We start from the raw sequence: 19657 nt of genomic DNA, 5'->3' as shown, positions 1-19657 counted from the left end.
CAGCGAAGTATGAAGGCCATTACCAGCAAACTCAGCTGCGCTGGTCACTGCCGTCTTCCTGGATGGGGACCCCGAGACGGGCCACATCAATGGCTAGAGACATTATCAGACATGGCCCAGTCGCGCCCTCAATGGCGCTGATGCATCCAAGCTATTGCCTTCAATGCATAGCTCCTTTTCCAACCCCCCCCGCTTGACAACCCACTGACAGTGCTAGATTTATGCACCAATTTACCAGCTCGCGCGTGCAATGCGCAGCTACCTACCCCCTCCCCCCAAAGTCATCGGTGAACGAAACTGTGGCAGCTACAACCACTGTACGACCAGTACGCGGTTCTTACAGCTGACAATGATGATGATGATGATGATGCATCGAATGTGATAGCTTTTATGAAGCTGTACCACTGACTGCGGGATTTAGCCACACCTGTCAGTGCTTTGATCATTTTCGATTTGAGCCCCGGAGTTCCATCTAGGGAGGTGGCGATATCAGCGATCTCCAACTCAACAATAACTCTCAATGGATGCTGTACGTAAGGTGCACTTACAGCCGTTAGACACATCCTTTCGCAGATGTTTTGATTTACTTTTTCATCTCCAGGTAACGCTATTGTTAGCCATCGCCCTCCCACCTTACGGGAAGTTTCTGGTAAGGTGTTTAAATGAGTGTTACAAAAATAATTCCCCACCCTTTGCCGCATCTTTTCCACTCCTACCAGGTATGAGAATTTGTTTTCTCCACACTGCAGCAGCAGACCTTTTGGTGACTGGAAGTTTGGGGAAGAAGTGTTTCTTTTTCAATCCTTGCATCTTTCGACCTGAAAATAGATCCGTTTTATCCTTTCAGCCCTATATTTATTGTCATTGACATCTACGTGCGGCTGTCTACACACGTTAGTACTAGTCGACCGGGCCTCACGACACCCTCAACTGTCTTCAGCTGATGACAAGTCCCCTGGTTCATCTCTACGATGGCGTCCTTAATAAAGAGCCAGATTATTAAACCATTTTTACAGTAAGTCCTTTTAAAAGAGTGATTTTTGTCGCCTATGGTGTGCCTTTTGAATTTTTTTTCAGAAACTGAGGACCGGAGAAGACCCAGTGTTTTGATCGTGGTCCATGGTTGTTTTTTGTTGTCCCGTTCTCCCATGTGTCGGTAACTTGTAGATGTATTTGTTGGCTGTCGGAAACAAGTATCGTGTTGACTGAGCACCCCAAGTTGATATCTTGAAAGTAAACTCTTTGAAATTCGCCGTGCGTTCGATCCAGATGCTTGCATTTCTGAGTGTCTGCTTGCTTAAGAGAAGCTTCACTGCTTTAGCTCCTTCATATTCCCTCAGGTATAACTACCTCCCACCGAACTGTCACCCACTGCCGGTTTTCCAAACATTTTTGTATCGCACGTTATCATCTTTGATTAGATTCTCCAACATGCCTCGCTTATGGTTCCCTCTATTCACTTACCTTAGTCGTGTACGATGTCCTTTTAGACTGTTTTAAGGTCCTCATCGATGTAAACACTGTGCGGATTAAATATAACCCACTTTCCATGAAAATGACAAACGAATTGGTCCACATAACTCATTTGTGTTTGCTTTCTCCAGATTCACAAAGAACTTATCTGCCGATCAGATCAACCTAAGCATTGTCAAGGGCGAAGCCCAGCTTGATAGCCTGGAACTCAATGAGGCTGTACTAATGGAACTTCTGGGGTTGCCTACTTGGCTGAACCTGCGCAAGGCACAATGCTCTGGCATTTCATTTAAAGTATGTCCTAATACAGCAATTTGTGGTAACAAACAATTCTTCTATTCAGATTCGATGGACTAAGCTGAATACCCATCCAGTTTGTGTGGTATAGATTCCTTTTCACCTTGAATAACCAAAGACCTTATTTCAAGGTGATTGATCAGATTGACGTGGAACTGGAGACACTGGAAAATCCTCGACCTGAAGTAGATTCCCTGATTGCCAGTTATAGGTAAGTATCACCCAGTTGAGCTGTGCTTTATCCTAGACAGAATCGGGTCTGGGAAGTATCGTCTGGCGGATCGCGTTGTCGACGGTGCCACTGTTTTGATTAATGCCGTGTCAATTCGCTTCTGTGCTAAGGCATTTGAGGCATCAATTGAGGTGAGCGGATTAGGTATATGCAAAATTGTATCGCCCCATAATCATGTGTATTTTTTCGTTGCGTGTGCCGTGCACTTCCTCGTCATCATCATTCCCACTGCATTGTTTTTGCATCAGGTGTATTTGAAGGTCCATCTGCACAGCGAACAGAGTTAATATAAAATACCAATGTTAGCTCTCTAGGTGTTGTCCGTTGTGCGGAGTTTGACAAGTTATGAGTGTATCCATGCAACCGCTTTTCAAAATGCATGCTTAACTTGTCCACTTCTTGGTTAGTAATTGGCAGATTTCACTCGATTAATGCGGAGCCGAAGTTAATAGGGTTGCACTCGGTCACAGTGCCAACATTATACAGGTTCCAGCCAGTCGTCTGTTGTGAAGAGTCGGAGCTTAATCTGGAAGCCAAGCCCAAACTGAACAAGGAAACCTTCATGTTCATTCTTGAGATAACTTTTCATGTCGTGTGTATTGTACGGTTCAACTTTCAATGACTGTGTGGTTTAGGTTCATTGATTTCTTCCTTTGTTTCCCTTGTTTTCTACTAAATACTTGATTTCCTGTCAGATATCACGGTTGTCGCTAGTTAGCAAAACCCCTACATGGCAATCTGGACCGCTGAAGCTCACAAGTTTACTCTTCCCTAACGCCGATGCAGTGCTCATTTTCAAAGAGCTTTCCTGGGATTCAGCACGGATTGTTGCGGATGGTTTGCTCAACGAACTTAACGGCACACCAGTCAAACTAATCACTAATAGTGGTCGAATTCGAGTGACATTGAAAAAGCGTCTGAGTGGTAAGCTTATTTAATTTCCGTCTGATGTTCTGCCAGATAGTACTTTTTCAGGCGCCTCTAAGCTATCATATCATATCATACCGTTCTCAAGCAGTTACCCAAGTTTCTTGGCTCAATTTGGAGTCAACAATCATTTTTCAATACCTAACGAGATTATAATCTATCTGACAAGATCATCGTCTCAATCGCAGCCATCAGTCGTTCGATACAAGTGCCTAATGGATCGGAATGTGACGCCGGTGAACCATTGTTAGCGGAACGAGTCTTCGTACTAGAAGTGTTGAAAAATTACGACGCTAATCTCAACGAATGGACAGGCATTCCATCAACGCCCACTAACTGTGAAACTCACTCTGGTTACCCTGATTTTATACGAGACTAAGGGCCTAGAACGTGTTTGGTTTTCGTGATTTCGTTTGTAATACATTTCCCAAGCTCGGTGAACAAATCAGCTGTCACCTGATCAATAGTCAAAAGTTGCTAGCAAGCTGGGAGTTGAAGGACGTTGGACCACAGTTTGGTGCTGTGCGGAAGTTTACTTTGAACATTCCGAAGTTTTGGTCTACTGTGAGTTAACTGGGCTATAGTGATTAGTGGATGAATCCAGTTATCCTGACTCGGCTGCACCGGTTAGTTCACACGCAAACAGGTTTTCGCTTGGAGGTTTATTGGAATTGCGTTTCCGTGGTTCTAGTTAGTGTTGGCTTAAGTTTCCTCCACTACCCAATCTATGGCAAATGAATGAATCTTGTTACAGTACCTTCAGCTGATGTAGTGTGACTTCTTACCAAAGAACTCGGTTGGTGCCTACATAAGGCGCGCAATACTGGCGAAGATGTGTACATCAACCTTCGAGCACTGGTATGCATATGGAGTTGGCTTGAAAGTTCCTACAGGAATCTGAAACACTTTCCACTTGTATAATTTGTGTGACCTCTCTACTGATAATCTTGTGCTGTCTTGTCACTGCATATGATGGCTGAATACGAATTCACGTTCTGCGGATGTTTCTATCTATAGTTCCGTTCCACGCTTTTTCGCCGCCGTCCCTTTCATTTAAGATTCTATCGTTTTAGTACAAAATCAGTGTGTCGTAGAACTGGGTAGCCAGTGTTATCAAGCGTAACGGCGATATTCCTTAATCCTCCGAGCAGTTGTGTGATTTAATTTATGAGCTGCTATAAAGCCCCGGCTGAACCCACTTTTCGCTGAGTTGACGAGCCTTGCGTACTGATACGTTGCATTTTCTTGTTCCAGATTATTTATCATGAACCCTGGATAACCATGGCCTTAAGTTTGGTGTCATGCATTAGCCTTTAGTTGTCTATCTTCCTGGCTTGGGCTTGTTCATGCCCTACCATATTAGTTTAACTGCAAGTTCAAGTAGTCCATTTTGCATATGGCAACAGTTCTAATAACATTGGCTCAGCAGTGGAGCCAGTGTGGGTTTCTACACGTCAGAACTCAGTATTGTTGCCCGGAGAAGCAGGGAACATAAATATCACACTGGATGGTGCTGATGCCTCATTCTTGCTTTACGCCTTAAACGCTATGACCGTAAACGGAAAAGTGCAGTTGAGCGATGCAGTGAGAAGGCGCACAGCAACTTGGATTGAAGCGATCGGCAGAATCATATATTGGACCTGCTTTAGTATGCACCAAGTACGGTAATCTGGAAGCACACATGTGGATTGACAATAGGTCACACAAACTAACTGCTAGATGGCTGTTCACTTTCATGCATCAATCCTCAACTCACTTTCATATGCACACCGGTTTTTGACGGTTTGTGTAACTTTCTTAACGAACAGTGTAGACAGGATACCAAAGGTTACCCTTTGATTAACCATTCCACTGATCAAAAGGTGGAATTCCGTTCCGGATAAGTTTATCATTATCAGCTTGTGACTTTCAACTTGGTCTATCTTTCTCTGCGTAACCTTGGGTGTGGGTTCGCCACCGAACCATGATTCACGTGAATCTTTCAAAATATACAGTTATCATTCCTTTCGGAATAGTCATAGCTCTTAGTTCGGTTGTTCACTCCAGTGTCAAATGTGCTTCATTCCTTGGTTTCACAAACAGCTGTTCAAATGCCTACTTTCTTTGCTCATCGGAGTAGAATGGAATGGTGTCCTCAGGTGAAATGGTCCCTTTTAGTTGGATAATTTAGAGACATCCGTTTTGTTTGTGTATACACTCTGTTCTACATAGGTAAACTGAGAGATTTTAAAGAAATAACTGCTAAATTTTCAGGATTCGCTTCATGCTGTTTGTACTTTGTCAGATCCGGAGCACTCTTGTGCCATGGTTGTTAGCGACATCACCGACAAGCTATTTTGTATATCTACTTCGCCATCGATGTCCCCCGTTAAATTCAGCGAGTGAAGCTAACAATTCTTCGTGTGGCCAGATGAAGCATATTCACAGTAGAAGTACACTCATTTGCAGATCAATTTGGTTTTCACGAGAGACTCAACTGAATCTCTCGTTTATGATATTCTACAACTGAATGTGCTGCACACAGGCCGCCTCATGATTCAGTTGGCATGATATTCGAGATATCGCAGTATATGTTCATAAACGATAGATTCAGTTGAGTCTCTCGTGAAAACCAAATTAATTTGCAAATGAGTTTATTTCTCGAAAACAGCGCAATTTGGATTCAGGTTGACGGAAACTCGGGGACTGCGCCTACCTGATGAGCCCCAAGAAGGGCGAAACCGGTCGTGGGCTTTCGAAGAGTTTTCAGCAACCTTGTGAGTAGTTCCCTTTATGAAAATATACTCACAGAAGCTATCAAATTTCGGAGCGGAGATATTTCGCTGTCTTTTGTTAAAGCTTATCATTCAGGCCGGATCCTCATTCGCGAGACGGATTTTTTCGGGCATTAGAAATCGACGAACGGAGCAAAGCATGGATTGCTTACTTTTTCGGGAAAATCGTGGAAGTCCGTCCGTTTTGTATGTAACTTCTACGTCCACTCAACCAAGGTAAAAAGGAACCAGTCTGTGATTTACCTTGGTCAACCAAGCTAAACATGTTTGCTGACAACCGTCACCTACCACCCAGTGTGTAGCATACTAACATCAAAATCCCAATATTATGAGGATTGTAGGACTAGAGGAGACCCTACATAGGTTTGGATTCGTCAGGGGCTGACCCAGAACTAAGCAACTAAGCAGCTCCCCTGATCTATCCAAGTTAGCTGAGCATTCAGTACATAACGCGGTAGCTTCATGTGTTTTGCTTTGTTGAGTTCTGTTCTTCCGGATAACTGAAAGTATGCATAAACAGAGTGACTTGCACTAAGCATTGAACAACTGACCAATAGGCAAATACGTTGAATCTGGTGGGCTTGCTCACCGAACACATCATTTTGCTTTAAGTGGCTGAAAGCAGTTTAGGCGTACATGCTGAAATCAGGCAGTTGTTGCGTGTGCATGATATGACTTTCAGAAGTACAGATCAGATAAGAAAAAATAGGAGGATTTAGAAGTGAACGCCGACTTAATATTGCGAGCAGATTCAGTCAGACGCATGCGAGTAAAGCACATCGCTGATAGGGAGTAAGGAGCGTAACCCCCCGCGGGTTTTACAAAACTGTAGGGAAGAGAACTACACACGAATAAGCGTGAATGTTCCTAACCAATTATATTTTGAGAATGTGTACTGGAAGTTTTGGGACATCTGCAGAGAAGTGACGAAGCCGAGCAGTGCTCGAAGACAGAGATAACAAATACTGCTGGCATAAAACGGGTCAAAAAGCAATAGGGACATATATTTTCCGTAAAAAATTAAATATGTTTAGTGACAATCGCCTCAAGCGAGAATGGTTCTGACCGAACCCGTGCGCGCTATCTTTAATGGGGGATCATTTGGTGCATTTTAATGCATTTTGATGTCTTGTACATATCAGAATGACATATTCAGAATATAATCACCTTTTTATCTGAGAACCCTCTAAAATACCCCTTTCCGCGATATAACCGGAAGGCTATGCGCGTTAGCACCTGGTACAAGTTGTTCTCGCGTTTCATATGCGGTCTATTCGGCCTATTTTGTCAAAGTCGTTTGGAGACAAAATGAGTATATAAAGGCATACACGACGTATTTTTCGAGAATTAACGCCATTGGGGGTGAAATAAACACTATACACAAACGAGTAAATCACAGCTTTCGTGCATCGAAGCTATCGCCTTCAATGGTAGCTAACCTTGGGGGTGAAATAAACACTATACACAAACGAGTAAATCACAGCTTTCGTGCATCGAAGCTATCGCCTTCAATGCGTAGCTAACCAGTATTTGAGCTAACTGAACGCGCCATCCCCTCCAAGGCGTGGTTGTACGTATGTCCCACTTACTCCCACTTCACGGTAACCGACACCGTTCACCCATCGTTCGTGCCTTGTAACTGGTCAGTTGAAAGCAAATTGAATGAAACCAGAACTTTCTGACCGGGACTATTAGGCACAGAATGATGTGGAGATTTCCCATCTCGGGTATGGAACGTCAGACACTTGCGTCGAAAAATGCAAAATCATAGCGTTAAGACCACGAATTCATGCTTTTCAAGCAGAGATTCTGTCAAACAAATTAGAAAATTTTAAAGGCGTCAGAAGGGCGACAAATCGAGTCTTGCTAGATATTGTGTGTTCAACCATTTCGTCATTATCGGGATCCCACTGTCCAATCGTATGATCTAGAAAAAGATAATTCATTATCTTCTAGCAAATTTATTAAAATTCTGCTTGCGATGAAGAAACTTCTTTACATTCACTCGCTGTGTTATGCAGCTCGTTCGAAAATTAACTTGAGCTGATACTACAGAAAAAAATCTCCTAAAGTTAGTGTCAATAATCCATAAGTTACATCAGTGTGTACATCGATTTTCTCAGCGGTTGTTTTAAGTTCATATTCTCAACCTTTTCTGATGCATTTTTTAATTATCCGCATAGATTCGGCGCTTATCAGTTCTCGAATGCAAATGTATCTTGATGACCTTCTATGGATTCTCACCTTGTCTCAAGTTGAGGCAGCTATCGTCTTTGCCCGATCGCTCCAGCATAGCGTTTTCTTGGCTGCTGAACAGAGTAGACAGTTTGCAGCATCCAGAGCAAAGGTATGTTTGTGACTGTTGTCTTTATTCGGCTTCTTCTTGCTCTTTGGTTCGTGTGTGGTGGCCATGGATACATATCTCAACGGACTTGTTTGTTGCATATGTGAAATTTGACCACACTGCCGTACCAGACTCTGACCTTATCGTCCTCGTGGGTTGCCCTTATGAATTTGGGCTAGCTCTCGTGCTGGTGCGCGATTTACTGACAAAGAGGTCTGTAGTTCGAACCCACTCCTGGATTTTCAGTCTCTCCTGCAGCGGGTGGCAACCCGGCCTTCGTGTTTTATGATAGTTGCCTTCCAGGTATGCACTGAAGGATACCACAGCTGAACTGCTTAATTTGATGCCAGCGCATTACGGCTGTATGACCTTCAGAATTCTACCAGTGTCAGACGGGAGCTTATGTAGAGACGCCTTTGGTTAAGACTGATAGCACGGGAGCTCATCTGGACTTGTGAGATACCTACAATTAATTATTCACAATGAGAGTGAAACACTAGCCTTGAGTCCCCTTCATAGTAGTAGTGTGTATTATTGGCCATCCTGGGCTGACTACCTGCCACGCAACGGAACTGCGTCTACCGCTACGCCACAAACACTCAAGGAGCGCTCGCGTGATCCCCTCTGAATAAACGAGTATGTTGACACTTCGAATGAAAACCCAGTGGCTGTCTTCGCTGTTCCTGTTAGATGACGGACAGTCAAACCTTGTAAGAACCAAAGATACTCTAATAAGCGAAACGCCGTTCCGTTCTATACCAATCGGAATTGTGGTAACTGCACGCAGGAACGACACGATTGCATGTCAGCTTTCGGCTTTTCAACAAAAAATAATTTGGTCTCAGACGACGTCTCCTGATGTTGGTATGTTGGAAAAGCATGCTGGTCGAGGTACTCGGACGTCCTTGTTGGACAGTGGCTAGATATTTGCATTCACGCCACTTCGTGTGTGCACTTTTCCTTTTGTCCTGTTGTAATTATGTCAGTCTTCTGAGAGCTCATTAGCGATGCGGTGTTCAGCCTTATCGAGAGTTGGACCCTGGTTGTCTGACGTGCGGAGCGTGCATCATGGCTCCTGTTGACTGTCTCGGCTATGCTTGTCAGAATTTTAGGATGGACTAACTAGAATTATCTTAGCACTTGTCACACACTTGGATTAGATTCGAGGTTACTGCGCGGCGGTGCGCGGTAGGAAATAGCTGGAGTGTTTATTAGGCCACCTTAACAACACAGGATGAGGAGAAGACACTATTTGGTTTCCCAAACTACTTGTTCTTTCCAACAGATAGAGTACTAAAACTGAAATGCCATCAGTCGACTGTCAATTAAACGGCTCTCGTTTGCTATCATCACTGCAGACACTATCTCACCGCACCAGCAGGCTCCTCTTGACTCTAACTGAATTGGCTTAGACGATCATTTGTTTTAGCATATCACTGTTGAACTATTAATTGTAGTTGATGAAGGTTGACGAAGGGATGCACCGCCCTTCTGATCGAGTTTGTAATGATCATGGTTGTTTTCACTGCCTTATAAACACTCATTTTCGTAGTGATCTATCTGGTTGTTTCTTGTTTCCTGTTTGAGTTTAGCCAATCGAGACTTCTCGTTTTCGGTGATACGGTTTCATGATCGTTGTATGGGTTGACTAAGTTTCGCTACTGTGCCTCAATCAGGGCCATACAATATTCTTGAATACCCGGTGCATTCACAACTATCGTCATGTACTCAGGCGGTGTGCTCGTGCGAAGCCGTTTATGTGAATCGCCGCTCTTAGGAAGGAACACTCTTGTCAATGGGGCTGCTTGGACTTTCAAATGTTTCCACGAGGATGGATTGCTTAATTCTGGAATTTTTGCGAGCGGAAGCTCTGAACCGTAGAATAGGCTGTGCGAGATGGCCCAAGTGGTTAGAGCGGAAGGTCCGTGGTTCGAACCCGACCTCTGCCTATCGACTTCACCTGTCTAGGCTTGGGCAACCTGGCAGTATCCCAGCCCTCGTGCTTCCTTCGAGTGGCATGGCAGCTAGGCACCGAAAGGGTGCTACAGCTGAGCGTTTTTATATTTAGGTGGTTGAACCAAACTTGGCAAGTTTAAGATAAGCAATTCCGGAATGACTTATCCATTTACTTTAAAACTTTCTTTTCCCCTACTCCGTTTTCAGCGTCAACACCTGAGTTGTAGCAAAGTACCTCAGCCTACGGAGACTGCTTCTACTCGACATAATAAAGCAGGAAAGAAGGATTTGTACTCAGCAGCTGCTCTACTCTTTCACCGCTATGACGTTGTCGAGACTTCTTACCATTTGACCTTGTACCGAACGGAGATGCATTTCTGCGATGAAGCTAAAAACGGTAATAATCCAATTGTCCTTGTTTTAACCGAGCAGTGCTGTTGCCTCACCAGGGCTTTTTGTAGAGTAAAGGTGGGGACGATGCAAGGTAGTCTTCCGTAGTGATTAACCTTGTTTTCATTACGTGTTTTTTTGTCTGCGTTCGAAACCTTCATAACTTTGACATGGACTAGACGTTTGCAAAATTTTCCGGCTTTTTCAGATTGAAATACACATTGCTAGATCTCTGTTGACATAGATATGCGTGGGAATTATGACTGTTGTTCATCTATCACTGGAGAATTAGCGCGTGCCGTATATTTATATTTGTTTTTTTCACATGCTCAATCATCGCACTGGGTATTAGGAATCGTTTCAGTGTATTTATTTCTGTCAATCGTCCAGTGTTTGTACACAACGATAGTCTTTTTCGTCGGCATGCTTTTTTTATTACGCCAAGCAAATTTAGCTGTTTTGTCAGTTCATATTTTTACAAAACCCTCTAATTAGTGTCGAATTTAGTCGACAGTCAATCACAGGGCGTTTTAGGGTGGCATACTTCTGAAATGTCATTCTCGAAGTACTATAAGACAGACCTAATATAGTCTGGATATGGGTACAAATGGGCGATATAGGTGTACGATTAATTGTCGCCAGTACCAGAAACACCAGTGTTGCGGCACCAGTGCCTCAGTGCTATCCAACCACATCAATTTATGTAGTGTAGACCTTGATGTGTAAAGGCGGAAACGGGGGCTGGAAAGAGCCTAGTTATGGCCTAGAACAAATATATATGAGCAACCGCTAACATGTGTTTTAACAATCTGCATAGGAACACCATTGGCATCTGGTTGTTTCCTCATCTTGCGCCATCTCTGGCCAAACACAGAGAGTTGCTCGGACCTCATTCTGGAAGGAGAGTTCCCGTCACAGCACTCAGGATTTTCGTGACCTCTATCACCTTTTTTTGTCAAGCCATGGGTTTTCATCACTCCGGATTCTGCGTAGAAAACATCACCCTGTTCAGTAGACACAGGTTTTCAAGCATGAAGACGGACGAGTCAGAATTCGGGGACCTTGCTTCTTTGATGATTCTTACGGAAACACACTGGTGGTTGACTGTCGACGAATTTCGCCCGACTTTGCTACACAATTATGAAAAACAATGCTCTGGTAGCTGGAACCGAATGGCAATGTATCCTTCTCGCCGCACATTTTCTTGGATACCATAAACGCGTGATTTTATCAAGGGTCTGTTTGGCCACTTTAATCCAATCACATTGAGACTTTTCGTGAAGTGCTTCCTATCCTTACTGAGGTTCATCGACACTACCTGTGCCTTAGTTCATACTATAGGAGGGGCGAGATGGCTCAGCGGTTAGATCGCGAATTTACTGACCGGAAGGTCCATGGTTCTAACCCGACCTCTGCCTCTCACCTTTGCCTGTCTGGGCTTGAGTAACCTGGCAGTATCCTAGCCCTCGTGCTTCCTTCTGGTGGCATGGCAGTTAGGTACCGAAATGGTGCTACAGCTGAACAGTTCATACCACAGAGTGAAGCATTCTCGATAAACGCTCTTAACAGTCAATCGGTTACCGTGGTGTGTACTCAACTTCACGAAATCCATACCCTGGCGTTTGATGGGTTGGATTTCTGGATATATATCCATAAACAGTCTACTGCTGTATGATTGGAAACCAACTGCACAAAGTGTAAACAAGCCACTGTGAGAGTGTGACACTTGTCCCCTGCCTCGCTTGTTATAGGTGTGGAAATTCCCCAACTTGTAATATGAGCCTGATAGATATTTTCATATGGACCAGACGACGTATGGTTCAGAAACTTAGCCACTTTACTGCACATCCATTCAAGATGCGGTGATGGTCCAATGACTGTTTGAATGCGTATTCCTAATGAATCCTTTCTCCCAAAGCTTGAATGCGAGCACAAGCAGTGTTAACCGACCGCAGCAAGAGACGTCCACTTCTTTTCTGGTTATTTTAGGTGACATCTAATGAGAAAGCCACTGTTGGGCTTAATAGATGATTGCTTCCGTGTTCCCATCGGTGTGTCAAAGAGAGAGTGGACATGGAGTTCATAACACTCAAACGTTTTCGTTTACTGATGTTCACTAGTTGCGGTGCTACAAGCTATCGTATTCGGGTCATGTCTGAATAACTGGATTAAACATTTTCACGTCGAAGGTGCCATCTCGGCCCGCTTACGGTGGGATCAACACTGAATGGATGACACTCTTGAGTTGCATAAGCGGCAGAATCTTTTTTTACTGTTAATGCAATATTTGGCTTTCCGTTTCAGTACTCGCTAACTGCTAAACCGTGACCTGCTTTTACGAAACGAGACTATCGACATTTGTTGACTCGGTTGTTCATCAATTTTTGTTGCAGATACCAACCTCACAGCTACGCCGAACGGATACATCAAAGTCCACTTTAATAGGCTTGAATTGGATTGGTATCCGTACCACTTGAACAGTAAGTGATTTTGAAACTGATTGTTGACTAACAAACCAACATTTATGTTCTCTTTCGTCCATTTATGTTGTCCCCTCCTCATGCTTTCCAAACCCAACAATGTGACAGTGTCGAAAACCTCTTTAGTGGAGCTTGAGAAGCTTTAAATTCAACCTTTTCTCACCTGTCCGGGCGTTAGTCTACATTAGCTTTTCGGTCATTATACCTGGATCGTTTTAGCATTCCATACACCCCCCTAGTGCTCTTCAGTTGCGGAATTTCCGGCACGCTCCCCCTATCGACTGTTCTTTTACTTTTTTACTTGCCGAACTATTTAAGTGAGCCTATCATTTCTTGTTTCTTGGCACGTTTTTGTCAGTTCTACTAATGTGCAAAAAAACATTTGCATAGTAAGTTATCCTAGGCTAGTTTTCCTCTTAGACTTGGGTTGTAGTGAGACGTTCCGCAGGCTTCGCAACCGTGTGTTGCAACCATCTAGTTTTGGCACGTCAAAGATAGCGAATGGGCAACTTGTTTCGGAATAAATTAATCGGCTCCGCTTCGGTCTATTCAACTGTCGTCTCCATGGCGCCTTCATTAAAGTATCTTCCAGCGCATTCCAAGGGCTTTCGCTGCATTTGAGCGCCGCATCTATATCTTTTGAAGTCTGCGGTGCACGTCCGATGAACAGAAATATTGACGGCTGGCCTCCATGTGGGCGTATTACTGGATATACCAACATCTCTGGAAACTTTCCTCAATTTTGTGGGCTTCGTCCCCTCAATCAGTTGCATACCAGTTTCTTGTCGAAGACTGAGTGGGTTCCCCCTACTCACCCTCCTTTGTCCAGACAACTGAGGGCAGGCGCTACTGCTTTGCTAGTTTTGACTGTCCTCGAATGTCATGCCAAACCATGTTATGGTCACCCGTTGTTCATACAGATAGGCCTTGCTAGACCTTGTATCTGTCATTGGAAGTGCACCCCTTTCTTTCGTCACCTTGAGGATTACATGCTTCGTTAATTACTAAATGATCCCCCATAGTTCCGAAACCTAGCGTGTGGGTTTGTTGCGAAAATCAGCCAAAGCCTTAATGTTAGACCTTATGACGATATTTGCCCAGCAGTTTCAGAACACTTTACAGCAGACATTTCAACCCTAATCTTGAGGAACCGATTACCATATTTGTCTAGAACATACTCGTCAGTTTGCTTCCTGTCAGAGACTCTGTATGTTTAACACGTTGAAACCACCCCAGTTCACAAAAGGACTACAACTTTCACACTGGACTAAGGCATTCTACTATTCACGCGGCTTCTGAAGGGTTTAATGTTTAGAAATGGCCTATCGTTAGTGTATGACCCATTAGTTGAATAAAAAAACAGCTAATGTCCAGAATGATCTTTCCGTTGAAACGACTGTGTTGCGCGACATCATTATGTGTTGGTGTATCGATCGTTGTTGAGCTTTATAGTCCAGCGGAAATGCAATCCTTCGGTTCAACGGTGGCATTTGAGATTTCGTATTGCCAATGGCGCCAGATTGACCTCACTGACAGGATGAAATTTCAGTTGAAATTACAAAATCCCCCCATGCTACGATGGGTATGAAATTGTTCTAATCTGCTGTTCCGATTGTTTTCCGTGTATATAATTAGCACCGGTTAGTGTTTATTCGGAAACTGCACTTTTAGACTTTACTGATCACATATCTCATCTTACTGTGTTGCACAAAATGGACCGACTTTTACCTGGTGGTCAGCTCGGCTTTTTCGGATTTGCGAAGTCTATTTATTTGGAATTCTGTTGTTGTCTGCTGTGATAGGCCTAGGACCTGCTTCTAAGACCAGTATTATTGTTTTCCAGTCCTGCGGGCGGTATCTGTTATCCACGGACTTGGCTTGTATATATGTTCACTGTGAAGAGGAATAATCTAGTTTGATTTCAGCTATATTGTCCATTGATTCAGACAACTATCTGACTACTGTTAGGCAGTCAGATTATGTTCTCTGAATACTCATCGATTGTCGCTTGAAGTCTGATAATTTGCGAACTGTGGTCATGGAGTTGACCGGATGTTTATAACAAAGACGAGGTTATATCTATCAATTTTCTTTGCAATTTAGTGGAACTAGACAGCTTACAATGGATGCAGCAGATGATGTTGAGCATGTGTATTGATGTTTGTGTAAATCATCGGGAACCCAATGCACAGCCATTATGGTAGTAGAAGTGTGAATCGTGAACTACTGTCTGATGGGTTGCGGGTTCGAGTCTCTCTTAAGGTACGTGAGGTCCACATCACTGATGATTCCTAGTGAGAATGAAACAATTGTACAGGTCTTCTCGAATTTTTGACCTAATTTCCAGGAAACTTCAAATGTTAACATACTGTCAACTGTCGGCTGTCGAACAGTTCAAGCTTTCACTTTGCCCAATCCTTCTGTCGCAGTAGGCGTTCCCTCATTCAACCGACTACTGAGAGCCATATATGCGTGTTGGAGGGGAAAGAGCTGGGTACATGCATTGTTTAGACTGTCTATCCGGATACAACTGACTTAGCACTCGGATCTGCCAACTCTCCTTTGGCACCCCAGACCCCTTGATTTCCCACCACCCAGATCACTTCGGGGGAAATCACGGAGCTTTTTTTCTCGTGGTCATCTCCTTTTATCATTCCACCGAGAGTAGCATCAGTATTGAACATTGGTGCTTCATTACTGAATCACTGCCTGATAAGAATCAATCTTACTCCTCAACCGAGCGTCCTATATACTTGTCCCAACCGTTGATAACAGTGACATGAATTGCACTGTGGAAGACGCTTAGATGATTCGACGGGCTACTATAAATCCAGGTTTGCAGATTTATCAAAAGCGTGGTTGGCCCATCCGGTTTCTCAACACTAAGACATGTGTATGACCACCTTATACTACTGGATACTACAACTCATTAAACGTCATGGACAACTTTCTGGTCATCAACTGGGTAGTGTCGTTCTTCATTTGACATTTTAGTCCACCGCGCCTTCTTTACTCCCAGTAGTCCTTGTTTATTGAAATCGGAGTGTGGGGGAACCTGAAAAACAGAAAGGGATGATTGTGTGATTTCATTTATTTGTGGTCATCTGATTTTTTGTTAAGTTTGTAATCACATTGTTCTGGTTCGGACAGTCTACCTGAGGATCATTCTGACTGGTCCGCATCCTATTCGACTCGAATCATGTCCTCGCTAGTGTTCATCAGCGATGTGTGTCTTCGGGCTTTCAACTCCAGACATGCTTTCGAATATGTTACCACCACTGCACTGCTCTTACTTGCGCTGGCTGCCTGTCATGCAAGTTGTAAGTTATTAGCATGGATTCAGCGTAAAGTACGCCTATGTTCTTCTGCTACTACTTTCAGACACTGCATGTGGTAGGTGTGCACGCTGTCCGCCAACTTACTGGCTGGAAGGTCCGTGGTTTCAACCGAACCTTCGCATCACTCGACTGCACTCTGTGTAGGCCTCAGGCTTAAAAAGAAGTCGTTTTTCTCACATAACCTCTAACGAACTCCGCGGAACAACTGCTACCATTCCCTTGATTACTGAATCGGGGCCATTTTACCAGAATTCATGGGGTTAAAATCACGTCACCTGTGTGATTTCTTTTCTTGTTATGGAAAACAAACTGAATAAAATGCGAACCATAACCGTGGGAAAACTTATGAGCATCTGGTTTTTCTGGTTTCAGCCACGCCACGAGTTTCTTGGCACGGATCCCGTGAGTTCCACGAGGCTCGTAATGCTTGGCTAAGAAGTCTGAACCCAGTTCACACAATTCAGCTATCTCTGAGGGAGTCAACCTCCGTGAACAGTGATAACTCCTCGCCCGATGTTCTGTCCGGACGTGATTTGGTTTATTCGGATCCTTCCATTTTTCAGAGCGTGATTGTTTTCCGCATATGTGATTTGGATGTATCCCTGCTGTCGCTTCCCGAAGTATCCGTCGATATTTCTTCCGGTGATCGGCATGGGACAATGGTACAACAGCATCACCACCTGGGCGAAGAGGTCCCAGCAAACGCCCGTTTGTTCATAGGGTCAGACAAAAAGCTACATTGCTTACCAGAGAGCGTGTACTTTTTGACTGTGGAACTTAACAACATCTATCGATCTTACCCGTCTAAACAACGTCCCTCTGGAGTGGAAGCAGACAGTGAGTCGGTCGTGTATTCTCAGTTTATTTCTTTACGTAGAGTTGTGGCTTTTCTCTGCAAAGTTACTTTCAAAGAGATAACTTTTGATGGAAGGAGGTGGGAAAACAGCTATAGTAGAAAGGTGAAACCTGTCGTTATTTCAAATTGACTGATAATGTCCGTTTCCGACTTCTGTTAAATGCATGCCTCATAACGGGGGACGATCCTGACCTAAGTTGTGCATGCATGCTTCAAAGCATTCACGGTTTAGTTCGGTTTGAGCACATTTTCACTTGGATAACCGTATCCAACTGTCAGGTCTTTGTGAGTTCTAAGGACCATTAGTACTTTCGCATGCTTTGGGGACTATGCGGTAGTGCCTTGTTCCTACTTTGATCTCCAACTTTCATCAGATTCCGTGTAGTAGTTTACATGTAGTAGAATACTTTAGGAGGGATGGGAGAGCTCAATCCGTCACAGACCCATTGTTTGTGACCCGATGAATTTGGTGACACAAACCAATCCTCGGATCCCTTAGCATGTGCCGAATGACTAAACAAGCCGTTAGGTGGACAACATCGGTTCACGCTGTAAGTCGCTTCTGCAGACGGATAGGTTTTTGGATGTTCAATGTTTATAAGGTCATCCCCACACAAACGACTCATCCTACTTCGCGATAGTTTTTGTGGAAGATAGTCCTTAGAGTATGTGGGTAAATTCGTTCAAAGACACCCTTTCCACCGGACCACCCTTTCAATCCAGTATTTTGTGGCTTTCTTGCTTTCGGTGATCTTTATTCAGACAGATCGGTCATTTCATCTAATGCGTATTGAACCGGCTAGTTTCTTACTATCATTGTTGTTTAAGCGGTCTTTTTGTGTGTGCGTATGATGGGTGATTGTCTGTTTCAAGCAAAAAATAAGTCCCGAAGAATCAGAAGGATGGTTGGTCTTATAAGGATATCCTTATGTGGTGGCACCACTTAGGAGGGATTAGTTGATTGGCGGCTCTCGATGTCATCCCACAGCTCACTGTGTGTTGGACACCACCCCAAGCAGCCAGGTAGGCTAATTCATCCATTGTTTTAACAGTCGTTGGCTCGCAGCGCACAGCTTAAACTTTCTCTTCAAAAAATTTGTTTACACTTGTCTGCTTATACTTTGAAAATGTTCTTTGTAGATCTATTCGTGTGCTGGATAAATTGGTTATTAACTCCTAAGGAGAAAGGTATTTCCATAATTTTGTTGTTGTGTGCTGATTTTCAGAAACTGGGTGTGTTAACCCCGACAGCGCTTCAACCAGGGTACCTACCGGGTTCCGTATTTTCTTGTGTGTGCATAGCACACTGGTCTTTCTGTCCGTATACAAACCCACTCTTCCCTCATCTTTGCAGCCCTCCCATGCTTCTTTTTCGCGCAACTGAAGCCGTTTTACGTGAGGTTCGATGCGGATACTGTCATATGGCTCAATATGTTCCTGTTGACCCTGCATTTAAATTTGGTGAGTACAGCACCGTTCGTGCTTGGTTATGTTCCTATCCTCATCACTTTCGTGTTGGCGGCCTTTCTTTTGTGCTAGCGCTGTCGTTCTGGTGAGTGTACGACATAGAGTAGGGAGCTCTGTACTCAGACTTTGCTCCCTATTCAAGCTCATCTGTGTTGTGTATCGCCGGTTGTGCCAGAATTTTTACTCCGTTCATTTGACCAGTGAACAGGGTTTGGCAGCATCACACCAATACACCTTGGACACGTCTGAATCATCACATCCTACTCAAGAGACCTGAATGATTTGCCCGAACGGTGATTATTTTATGACCCTCAAGCATTTCTCGCGAAAATGTGTTTGATGTATATCAATTTGTCCACAGAAGGACTTCATCACGTGAATGGGACTGTCTGGACATCACTACTTTGATTATAGGAGGTACTGCTGTACGTCGAAACACATGATTGTACTCCGTTCCGTCGGCTTTCTCACCTGGGAGATGAAATTAATACTAGTAGTTCACTTACGAACTGATATTCGATCCTCTGATGTTTTCTCCTTGTTCTACACAAAGGAAGGTCTCCATACCATGACCCAGAATAGTCCATTTGGTTGCAATGCTATCCATGCAAATAGACATCTGGTTAATGCCATCTGGTAATGTCATACACGGACGGCTGGTTGACAGGATTCACTTTCTAGAAAATCCTGCTCTTTTACTAGCCCACCATTGGTCCATATGTCCCGTCTAATGACCTTACTGACAGCTTTGACAGTCCATACAGCGTTCCGGTCAAACCAGCGCATTCATGTGCTGCGTGTGGCACATTCATTCAGTGGAGTTGGTTGTGGTGGTCGCTTGTGCTGTCCATCGACTTCTCTGCCTGTTTGTGACCCATCTCTGATACATTTAGCACAGATCGATGAAACTGCTAGTTCCACCTCCATACGCCAATCGACCGATCGAGGACGCGCGGATATTATCTCACACCTTCATCACTGTCAGCACCAAGCCCAATAACAGCACTGGACTAAATTCTTACGCATTCCAGTTATTTCTCTGTCTAGCGCAAAGGACGCTGGGGAAATGAGTAGTTGTTTTCGTCTCCTTTTTACTGCATAAATGCGTGTTTTCTTGTCTTCT

The 19657-nt window shown here is 43.9% G+C and overlaps 2 protein-coding genes across 2 annotated transcripts in view; one reads left to right on the top strand and one right to left on the bottom strand.

Moving 5' to 3' along the window:
- The window catches only part of T265_02324 (hypothetical protein), a gene marked incomplete at both ends in the record, with an annotated part of 19508 nt that extends 4439 nt beyond the window's left edge, over positions 1-15069 (bottom strand). Inside the window, one exon of the mRNA XM_009166538.1 lies at positions 14995-15069. Coding sequence (XP_009164802.1) covers positions 14995-15069 — 75 coding nt within the window. The remainder of the gene's footprint in view (positions 1-14994) is intronic.
- The window catches only part of T265_12977 (hypothetical protein), a gene marked incomplete at both ends in the record, with an annotated part of 63559 nt that continues 45507 nt past the window's right edge, over positions 1606-19657 (top strand). Inside the window, 10 exons of the mRNA XM_009166591.1 lie at positions 1606-1767; positions 1817-1855; positions 1902-1974; positions 2018-2133; positions 2698-2926; positions 7887-8050; positions 10211-10400; positions 12787-12873; positions 16584-17048; positions 18422-18528. Of these exons, the coding sequence (XP_009164855.1) occupies positions 1606-1767; positions 1817-1855; positions 1902-1974; positions 2018-2133; positions 2698-2926; positions 7887-8050; positions 10211-10400; positions 12787-12873; positions 16584-17048; positions 18422-18528 (1632 nt within the window). The remainder of the gene's footprint in view (positions 1768-1816; positions 1856-1901; positions 1975-2017; positions 2134-2697; positions 2927-7886; positions 8051-10210; positions 10401-12786; positions 12874-16583; positions 17049-18421; positions 18529-19657) is intronic.

The sequence above is a fragment of the Opisthorchis viverrini genome, assembly GCF_000715545.1.
Source record: "Opisthorchis viverrini unplaced genomic scaffold opera_v5_28, whole genome shotgun sequence".
NCBI classification, from domain to species: Eukaryota; Metazoa; Platyhelminthes; class Trematoda; order Opisthorchiida; family Opisthorchiidae; genus Opisthorchis; species Opisthorchis viverrini.
The sequence above is the reverse complement of the archived record's forward strand: the minus strand, read 5'-3'. Positions and strand labels throughout refer to the sequence as shown.